General features: G+C 48.9%; 1 protein-coding gene across 1 annotated transcript in view; it reads right to left on the reverse strand.

Moving 5' to 3' along the window:
- The window catches only part of LOC144828312 (uncharacterized), a 168,282-nt gene extending 157,833 nt beyond the window's left edge, over window positions 1-10,449 (reverse strand). Inside the window, exon 1 of the mRNA XM_078686400.1 lies at window positions 9,079-10,449. Coding sequence (XP_078542526.1) covers window positions 9,079-10,198 — 1,120 coding nt within the window. The 5' untranslated portion in view covers window positions 10,199-10,449. The remainder of the gene's footprint in view (window positions 1-9,078) is intronic.
- Window positions 10,450-11,172: the final 723 nt, after the last annotated feature.

Consider the following 11,172-nt stretch of genomic DNA (forward strand, 5'->3'; position numbering starts at 1 on the left):
GTGGTTTTATTACCAGATAAAAGTCCTCCCCCTGATAACCTAGAGAAGTCACCAGCAGAGGTTATAGGTCTTGAGGGGGCAATGAGTACTGTGGTCCTGCCTAATAAGAATAATACCCTAATGGATATGGCTACAGGTGGCGTAGAAAGCTCAGTGCATTTGGGAGCTAGTGTGGAGGTTGGAATGGAGCGAGATGGGGATACAGCGAGTGAGGTTGGCGATACTATTGTTTGTACATCGGGTCGCCCCCCGCCTCTTGCTTTGGTCCTGGTTCCCCCATTGGCTCCACCTTTTTTGCTGGCCCCCTCATCTTTAATATCCGGTCTGAGCTTACAAGATACTATGCAAGGAGCTACATCTGCTACATCAGTTACATCAGTTCCCCTGTCCAGTGTTATGTCATCCAACTGCACTAATGCAGACCTGGTTGCCACTTTGCAGGCGTCTTTTCAGGGAATGTTTACATCTTTGTTGGATGATATTAAAAAAGGGTCTGAGACTTCGGCGGCAAATCAGGCGGACTTCAGGTGTTTTTGTAAATCTCTGGATAAAAAATTAAGTGATCTTACACTGAGAACAGAGGTACTTGAGGACAGGGTAACAGGTATGTCCTTACATCCTGATGAAGTAAAAGTGAACATCACCACGCTTAGGAAAGATGATCCAATCTTAGCAGAAAGGATGGAGACGCTGGAGAATAATGCCCGAAGAAATAACCTTCGCATCTTGAATATCCCTGAGGATAAAGAAGGTTCGGACATTAAGCAGTTTGTCATCTCACTGTTGAAAGAAGCGTTGCGATTAGACCAGTCAGAGGAAGAATTAGCCTTAGACATCCAACGCATTCATAGAGAGCCTTTTAGAAAGAATCCCCAAAGATCCAAGCCCAGAAAAGTCTTGGTTAACTTTCATACATACTCCCTTAAGGAAACTATTTTAAATCTGGCCTTAAAGCAGAAATCTGTCATTGCGAAGGGATTCAACTTTCAAATTCGATCTGACTTGTCCAGGGCTACTCTGGATAAGCAATTGGAGTTCGGGAAGAGGCTCGAGGCTTTTAGAAGCTACGGTGAAGTGGCTCAATTAGTTTTTCCGGCAGCATTGAGAGTTATGTATAATAATAGTATGCATAATATTAGATCAGTGCAGGCAGCGGACGAGTTACTGCTGACTATGGGCAAAGAAAAAGGAGCATACAGTTAGGCTAAGCTTCCCTGATTGGTTATCTAACAATGTTTGGAAAACTAAAAATATAAAGAAAGAGATAAAGGGAAATATATGTGTATAAGGATGGAGGGAAAGTGTGGAAAAAAAGAAAAAAAGGGAAAAAGGGAGAAAAAAAAGGAAAAAAGAAGGGTGTAATCATTTTGAAACAAAATTAGTGAAATATATAACACATAACACAAACAACATATAAAACATAATACATATTACATAACATGGATTTTGTAGGGATAGCACAGGGTATACAGAATAGATCTATCTCTCTTCATTTTCTCCTTTGATATTTTTTCTCTTCTCCTTGTTTCTTCCCCGGTCATGGTTAAGGCGGGAGTCCATGATAGAGTGCTATATTCTGGTTTATCCAGATAGATAGAGCAAGGGTTTCCCAAGGGGGTGGGGGGTCAGGCAGGGGCACAGGGGGGGGTTGCAGGGGAAAGAATTAAAAAAAGTCCTAATTTCCGCTTTAATTGTCCTTTATGCTTGTTGTTGTCATTGGTGTGATCAAAGGGGCATCTGCCTGTCCTTTCTTTTCTTCTGGTTAGGGGCTTATTGCAGATCAGCTTTTATAAACTTGGTGGCACTGATAAAGCAGGGATGTGGGAATATCAGTATAATGAGTAAACTGGCTATTCTCTCCTGGAATACTAATGGTTTGCGAACTAGTCCAAGGAAAAATAACATTATGCAATATCTCCGTGACTCTACTGCACAGATTATAGTACTCCAGGAATCACACCTGGCTGAGTCTGAAATGCTTTCCCTGGTTAAAAAGAATAGGTGGACCGATATCTGCATAACAACTTCGCAATCGATGCACACTAGAGGTGTGGCAATCTTTTTAAAAAAATCTATTAAAGCGAGATTGGTCTCTAAGTTGGTAGACTCTGGTGGCCGGTGGGTAATAGCATCAGTTATAATATCGGGGTCTCCAATTACTATAGTGGGATACTATGGTCCTAATCAGGATGACCCATCGGTTTTGAAGACTATTTTTTCACACCTGTATCTATTCCCTGAACCGGTTATCTTAGCAGGCGATTTCAACATAGTTCTGGATCCCCTAGTAGATAAATCACCCTCTAACAGAGCTAAAGTCTCATCTAAAACTAGGTCTTACCTGCAAGATAGCATGAAACAATTAGGGTATAACGACATCTGGAGATCATTGCATGGGCTGCAAAGAGGAGTCACATTTTGAAACTACAAATATCATCACCAGTCTCAAATTGATTTTATTTGGATTAGCCAATCATTAGTTAACCTAGTTAAATCGGTCTTCCATCTACCATTTCATTTATCAGACCATGCGGCGTTTTTTTTAGATTTGGAAGGGTTCCCTAAGAGTCGATCAAGAAATTGGTCCTTTGATCGTTCATTGCTCTCCTCGCCAAATATCATTGATGCTCTCAATGTGGAGGTGCAGTTCTTTATGGAAGCAAATGTGGGTTCTGCCTCTCCAGGAGATATATGGGATGCACTTAAAGCATTCTTAAGGGGTTACATAACTAATAAAGCATCACATAAGAATAAGATCTATAGGGAAGCAGTGGCCTCCTTAGAATTGGAGATGACTAGAATTCAAACAGAAATTGCTAGGCATCCGGACACCCTCTCGACCACAGTACATGAGTGGCAGAATAAAGTGACCACCTTAAAAGGAGAGCTAAGGTCAGTTTTAAATGCTAGGGTCTTAGAGAGATGGGAAGCCAGCAAGTTGGCACATTTTGAGTATGGCGAGGGGGCCGGTAAGTTGTTGGCTTGGAAGACGAAGACCGAGCAAGTTCGCAATAACATTAATTCAATTACGTCCAGTGGTGTAACATTCTCCACCGATGTTGACATTAGGAGAGTGCTTCGAGATTTCTTTAGTGAAATATACTGCGAAGATAAGAACGTTGAGATAAAGCAGGTTGAAGATTGGCTGACGGGGGTCTCTCTTCCGGCACTGTCACCAGAACAAAGCACTGTACTGGAAGATCCTATCTCTCAAGAGGAAGTTAGGCTGGCAGTGCTAGAAGTAAAAAAGGTAGGGCATCAGGTCCAGATGGGCTGCCGTCTGAAATCTATAAAGCCCTGATTCAAACAATCCTCCCTTTCTTAAACGAGTTGTTTAATAAGATCCTCCAGGAAGGGATGCCCCCTCCTACCTCATGGGATAGCGCCTCGATAACACTGATATTAAAACCAGGAAAACCAGCAACTAATTGTGGGTCTTATAGACCAATTTCTATCTTAAATACAGATTAAAAAATCTTTACATCTGCGTTGGCAAATAGGCTGGGGGCAGTTGCAACAAACATCTTGCATGTAGATCAAAAGGGTTTTGTAAGGGGGCGTCAGCTATACGAGTTGACCTATGATCTCATAGGTGCCATAGACATGGCGACAGCGGCGTCACTTCCCCTTGCAGTTCTTACTATCGGAGGTCTTGGGAGAATTTTACATCAGTGAAAAATGTAGGCGCGCAGTCAGACTCCTGTATAGGAATCCGTCAGCTTCTATACTTGTCAACGGAGAATTATCAGACCCATTTAACATCACTCGGGGTACCCGTCAAGGCTGCCCCCTCTCCCCCCTTCTGTTCGATCTGTATATAGAGCCTTTTGCTCAACGGATTAGGGACAATTGTAACATCAAGCCTTTTATGTTTGAAGGATGGGAGAGGAAGGTAGCCTTGTATGCGGACGATGTTCTCATTTTTTCATCTGAACTTCGTTCGGCATTTCCAGGTGTAATTGCGTTGGCTGAGGAATTCGGATCTGTGTCTGGCTATGGAGTCAATGCTACCAAGACGGATATAATGGTCTGGAATGACCCAGTGCCTGTGACAGGGGTACAGTTAAGTCCAGTCCTGCGTTACTTGGGCCAAAATTTATATAAGGATATAAACGAGATAGTTCCATCAAATTTCTCCCTTATTGCCAAGGAGTGTCGCAGGCTAATGAAATCATGGTCTTCACTTTCGTTATCTTTACTGGGCAGATCTAACTTAGTTAAAATGACTATTCTTCTGAAGGTTACATTTCTATTTAATACCATCCCCCCCTTTTTTTTTACCTACAATGATAGCTAAACTCCAAAGTAATATATGCTCTTTTATTTGGAAAAACCGCACTCCTAGAAGTGCTTGGAAGAAGATCAGGCGCCGAAGAGAGAAGGGTGGCTTGGCGGCGCCTGACCTACAGCTCTATGGGTGGGCCTTTCAGCTGTCCCATACCAGGATCCTGCTAAAATCTGCGATAAACTCGGGCTGTGGGCACATGTTTGCAGCATTTCTTAGAGGGGAAAAGGTTGCTGATCATGAGTTTTTGTTTAAGTTTGGGGATCCCAAGTTTAAAAAAAAAGTAAAACTGAAGGTGTTGAGAGATATATCTAAAACATGGGTCAAACTCAGGCGTTCCATTAAAATTGATTATTATTCTGTTAAGGCTCCATTATGGAATTCACCTGGATCCCCGAGCTGGCTTCTGGATAGCCTTGCAATACTGCTGTGAGAGGCAGGATTGGTGGTATGGGGGGATCTTTTTGTTGATGGCAGCCTACTTCCGTGGGAGGTGTTGAGTTCAAAAATAGGGGCTGGGTTTTCTAGGTTTAAATACCTACAAATACAAAGCTGGGCACACTCACAGATTTCTGTTAACGGTAGATTTCAGTTGGGGGGTGATAGTAATATAGTGTCCCTCCTAACAGACAAGCCTCCAACTAAGAAAGAGGTTTCACTCTGGTACAATCTTTTACTGGATGAGATCGAGGGTGAGTTCCAGTTGCCTGATCTACTGTGGACCGCACATATCACTAACAACAGCATGGATAACTTGTGGTTTGAGTCTTTTAAGATCATGTGGAATATTGTCAAACCATCTTGGCTACGCTTGAAACCACCTGTTCACGCTGCATAGGGCCTACTATTCGCCACAACGCCTGTCAAAGTTTTCGGATAATTCACCTGTCTCATGCCCTAAATGCGCTTTGATAGCAGCCTCCGATTTGCACATGTTCCTAGATTGCCCACTTTTAACACCTTTTTGGAATGCAGTTTGCCTATCACTCTCCACTTTCTTGGGATCCCAAGTCATATTAGGTCCCGCGCTTGTTATCTTTGATGTTTCTCCAGAGTTTCAGGGGCTTGCAAAAAATGTACTTTTTTATGGTATTTTGTTGGCCAGAAGGGAGATATGTAGGAGATGGAAGGATCCGCTACCTCCTTCCTTGCTGGACTGGCGCACTTCTGTGCTACAAGTATCGAAGTTGGACCTCCTAAAATCAGGCAACTCACGCAAGTGAAATTCCTGGCTGTTATTAAACTGGTAATAGTTTTTTAATCAACCATGGTTTTTTTTTTTTTTCCCCCCCAAGGTCCAATGATTACGCTGCTTGGCACCTTTTGCACGTTTGTTAATACCCAATAAGGTTGACATCGGTATAGAAATGGGTATATTAATGCAGCATATGACCCTGACGGTTGTTCCAATGTGGTGTCGTTGGAGTTTGGCATTACTTACTGAGGGGCATCCCGTGCTGCACCACTTAGAGACCCTACCAGTTTACCTGTGACAGTAAGTTCATCTCCACGTGCTACTATTTGGTCTCCAAGGGCGAAAAATGAGGACAAAAAAAAAAAGCTCTGATCACAATTTTCGGAAATCCTCGAGCCAAAATGCCGCCATGAATAGAGAGATGGGGCATCAGGTTACAAGAATACACGTACACCATTGTACACAAGCCAGGGAAAGCTGCAAACCCTGCCGACTACATGTCCAGACACCCCACCCGGACCAGCAAATCCAAACGGTCGATTGCGGACGAGTACATCCATTTTGTGGTAGATCAGGTCAGACCCCCTGCTGTTCCGCTGGAAGCAATCTGTGAGGCCACCCAGCTAAAGGTGACCCTGCAGGAAGTAAAACGCTGCATACAGACCAATAGCTGGGACAAGGTGACCAAGAGATGTCCGCGTTCAACACGTCCATGATGAACTCTCAATAGCCACCAATGGTCTCATCCTAAGAGACACTCGGATTGTGATTCCAAGGCAGCTAAGACAAGGAGTTATCAATCTAGCACATGAAGGACAAAGGGGCATAGTCGCGACGAAAAGAGCCCCCCGAGAGCGGGTCTGGTTTCCAACACTGGATCTAATGGTGGAAACAACACTGAAGGACTGCCCACAGTGTCAGCTAGTGAGCCGTCCAGACCCCCCCGCACCGCTGTAAATGTCTCCACTGCCAGATGGCATCTGGCAACACATTGCCATTGATTTCTTTGAGTTGTTCATGTCGGGACACTATGTCCTGGTCATCATGGACGAATATTCCAGATTCCCCTTTGCACAACTGTGCACCTCCACCAAAGCCTCCAGCGCCATACCAATTCTAGATGAAGTCTTCGCCGCCTGGGGCATAAAATCTGATAATGGGCCCCATTTCAACAGCCATGACTTCGCCGAGTTTGCTCAACACCTAAACTTCAAACACCAGAAAATCACACCACTCTGGCCACAAGCGAATGGAATGGTTGAACGCTTCATGGCCACGGTCAAGAAAGCCATTCAGCAGGCAGAGCTCACTTGAAAGAACATTCAGACGGCGTTCAATGAAGTACTATGTGCCTACCGAAAAACACCCCACTCCACCACGGGCAAATGCCCGGCCACCCTCATGCTAGGCCGGTCAGTGCGCACCAGACTGCCGCTGATGAATTTCCCGGTGAGTGGATCGTATCCAGATTCTGATCATGAGAAAATGGCGGCCCTGGATAAGCTGAAGAAGGAAAAAATGAAGGGATACGCGGATGAAGGTCGACACGCCTCCCACGCTGAAATTCGGGAAGGACACAGGGTGTTGGCGAGGCAAGAGCAACACAGAAAGACTGACTGCAAATACCACGAGACTCCGTTGAAAGTCGTGAAACAGAAAGGAACTATGATCACCGTGGAAACAGACGGAAGACAAATCACCAGGAATGTGACCCACTTCAAGAAGTGCAGCCCTAGCGTAAAGGAACTATTGACTGAATCGCTAGTTGAGAACAATGAACATGAGACACCACTCAGCAGCAGCCAGGTATTAATGGGGACTCCCGATGAGCACGAGCGAGATACCCCTGATCCTCAGTTGCGCCCCAGACGGATCATTAGAAAACCGTCTCGCCTCATTGAAGAACTTTAAGCGGCGACCTTCAGAGACGTGAAAGCAAAGGGTGTTGATACATTGCTGTATTTTGTTTTATTCACAGAGGGGGGAGATGTAATGATGGACATACACACTCGGGGCACTAGGACCTGCCCGAGAGGAACGAGGGTGGGCGGATAGGGAGGAGCTAGGGACTGGGGACGAGAGTTAGCCGATGACCCAGGAGGAAGGAGGACGTGCAATAAATACGCTACACCCTATACCCTGTGTCCGTGTCTCTGTGCCAGTAAGGACACTACAGAGTTGGTGTTGTTGTTGTTCTCGAGGTGGAAGTTCAGGTCCCCGAGAAGGATGTAGTCCGTGGAGGCGAAGGCGTGTGTGCTGATGAAGTCGGCGATGGAGGGTGGGTCTGTAGACGAGGGTTCCTCTGAGGGTGGTGTTGGGGTCAGTGTGGATCTGGAAGTGCAGGTGTACGGTGGTGCTGAGGGTGTCGTCGGTGTTGGTCGAGACTCTAAAGGTGTTCTTGTGGACGATGGCGATTCCTACTCCAACTCTGTTGGTGCGATCCCTGCGGGTGATCTTGTAGCCGTCCGGGATGGCTATAGCGATGTCGGGTGCTGAGGCGGAGTTCAGCCAGGCCTCTGTCAGGAAGGTGATGTCTGGGGAGGTTGAGTCGAGAAGGTTCCAGAGTTCTATGGTGTGTTTGTGGGCGGAGCGGGTGTTGAGGAGGATGCATCTGAGGTAGTTGTGTTCTTTCCTGGGTGGAGGTTTGGCGGGGCGGATGCTGGTCAAGCTGCAGTTTCGGCAGGTGAAGGGTCCCTGGGTGCGCTTTGGGGTGGCCCAGTAGCAGGTGTGTCGGCCGGGGTTGAGTGCGTGGAGGGTGCTGGCATCGTAGTGCAGTCTGCTGTCATGGTGTTTGCGGGGGCCAGGTGTTGTGGCGCTGGGTGCGGTCCAGGCGCTGACGGGCTTGCCTTAGGCACACCTTCGTTGCAGCAGCGGTGCTTCTGCACCCCGCCCGCCATAAGAAGGGGAGGTGGGAGGGAGGAGCAGCTGGGAGGGGGGAACAGGCAAATGGGAGCAGGGGGTGGGGACGCAGGTGCGCAGCGGTGGGAAGCGGGAACGGCGAGGGAGCAGAAGGCAGGACGGGCACAGGCAAAGGCAAGAAACAAGCACAGAATAACAGTCACAAAGCCCAGGCAAAGGCAAAAAAAGGAAAGAATAACAGTCACAAAGCACAGGCAAAGGCAAGAAACAAGCACAGAATAACAGTCACAAAGCCCAGGCAAAGGCAAAAAAAAGGAAAGAATAACAGTCACAAAGCACAGGCAAAGGCAAGAAACAAGCACAGAATAACAGTCACAAAGCCCAGGCAAAGGCAAAAAAAAGGAAAGAATAACAGTCACAAAGCACAGGCAAAGGCAAAGGCAAAAAATGAGCGCAGAATAACAGTCACAAAGCACAGGCAAAGTCAAAAAACGAGCGCAGAATAACAGTCACAGAGCACAGGCAAAGGCAAGTCAAGTACAAGTCAAATATCTTGACTTTTTCGATGTTTATTTAAAACAAGCAAGAACTATTGACTTTATCAATGCTTGTTTTTACTTCATTTGACACTCCTAACTTCTGTGAAATTCCCGCCACCAGGTCCTTAGCACAAAAAGTTGCAAGTTCTTGCTCCGCCTTTCACTGTTGCTCTCCCCAAGGTGTCATTACATCTTCTTACCTGTAGGTGGCAGGCGCTTCCACTTCCGGCTCTTCTCCTCTCCGGGGGGTGTCTGTGTGGACCCCGCGGGTCCTGTCCTCGGTATCAGGCTCGTCTGCTCTGTCCCAAACCACTCCCTCTCTCCTGTCCTGTCCGGGCTCTCCCTCCCCCGCAGCATCTCACCCTCTGACTCCGCATCTTCTCTTCTCTCTGTGTCTTGCTGAAGCTCCCCTGAGACCCTCTTGTCTCCTTTACCCGGCAGGAGCAGCTCCCCCTTCTCACCCTTAGCCCCCTCCTTCAGAGCCTCTCCACTGTCCGGGCTCTCCATCCAAAGCAGCATCCCACCCCCTGACTCCGCATCTTCTCTTCTCTCTGTGTCTTGCTGAAGCTCCCCAGAGACCCTCTTGTCTCCATAAACCGGCAGGAGCAGCTCCCCCCTCCCACCCTCTGTCCCAGCCGCCTCCTTCAGGGCCTCTCTCCTGTCTGGGCTCTCCCTCCCCAGCAGCATCTCACCCCCTGACTCCGCATCTTCTCTTCTCTCTGTGTCTTGCTGAAGCTCCCCTGGGATCCTCTTGTCTCCATTACCCGGCAGGAGCAGCTCCCCCCTCTCACCCTCTGTCCCAGACCCCTCCTTCGGGGCCTCTCTCCTGTCCGGGCTCTCCATCCAGAGCAGCATCTCACCTCCTGACTCCGCATCTTCTCCTCCTCTCTCTGTTTCCTGGTGAGGCCCCAGCTCTGAGCCCCTCCTCTTCTCCATGTCTCTCTGACCCTGCAGGGGCCCCTCCTGTGTCTGTCCCTCTGGCTCGGTCCCATCCACAGCCCCCGGCCTCGGTCCTGGGCTGTCCTGGCCCCCGGGCTCCGGCAGGGTCAGGGGGGTGTCGGGCATTGGAGGGGGTACCCTTGGACTGGTGCAAAGTGAGGGATACCCCGAGTCGCCCCGTTTTCTCCTGGGGCTGACCTCTGTAAGGGGGGTCCCGGTCTCCCAGTCTGCATCACACACAGGACGCATCTCAGCGCCCCCCTGACGCTGCGGCTTCTCCTCGGCATGCCCGCGGTCTCGGGGGTGGGGTGAGCCTTCCTTCGACTCTATCGCTCTCACACGCGCCATCACAGGGCCCCCCTGACACCCCGGACCCTCCATCCTCTCAGCCAGGTCTCGGATGCTCCTGACCTTCGGTAGTAAGGGAACGCAGCTAGTCCCGGCTCCTTCTGACAAACCCTTGACCCCCGGCACCTCAGGGCCACCTGCCCTGCGCCCCTCCCTGCTGGCAACCAACTACAAAGTGAGAGCTGTGGAGGGAGAGGAGAGCTGTGGTGAGGGGAGCCTCACCTCTGCCCCCGGAGCCCCCGGCCTGTGGTAGCAATGAACGCTGCCCCCTCCCTCCTGCTGAACCTCTCTCTCCTGACGTCACAAGTGTGTACAGAACACCCTCCGCCCTTTGCCCCCGGCTGCCAGGTACGGGTGGGGCCCCTCACCTGGCATCAGACGCCCTGCGGCCCTCACTGCTGATAAGAAACACTCAGCGCCCTGTGACCTGGAGCAGAACTGGTGATAAAACGTTATCTCCTCCTCCCATTACTTTACAACATTTGTGAGGGGGGGAGGGGGGGTCACTGGATTCACCCTGTAAAGCACCTATAACCGGCGCTGGAACTGGAAAACATGTCATTCCTGAACCCACAGATTGGGGGGCTGGGGGTGGAGTCACGAGGGGCGGGGCTTGAAGGGCACAGGCTGACAGACCACTTCTACTTTTATTACGAAAGACCCTGGCACCGAGGCCTGCCCGTGCAGGGCCGGATTGGAACCCAACTGAGGCGGGCACTGAAGGAACAGAGGGGCCACACTCGCGGAGAGGGGCCCCTCATGGAGCGTTGAATGGAATCGGGGTCATCGGGGGAGAGATCTCTGATCAATGAATCTTTCTGAGCTCGTGGGGTCGAGACTCGATCCATCGTGTTTCTCTTCTGCCCTGTGTCCACTCTTCCCCCCGTTGTTAGTTTGATCCAGACTGCACGCTTTCCACAATGATGTTCTTTTGTGAATGGTTTTGTATTGTTAAGGGGAGCGAAAAGACAATCAGACAGTCTGTAAGGGGCATGGGGGAAGCCTGT

The sequence above is a fragment of the Lissotriton helveticus genome, chromosome 4_1 (genome assembly GCF_964261635.1).
Source record: "Lissotriton helveticus chromosome 4_1, aLisHel1.1, whole genome shotgun sequence".
Taxonomy (NCBI): domain Eukaryota; kingdom Metazoa; phylum Chordata; class Amphibia; order Caudata; family Salamandridae; genus Lissotriton; species Lissotriton helveticus.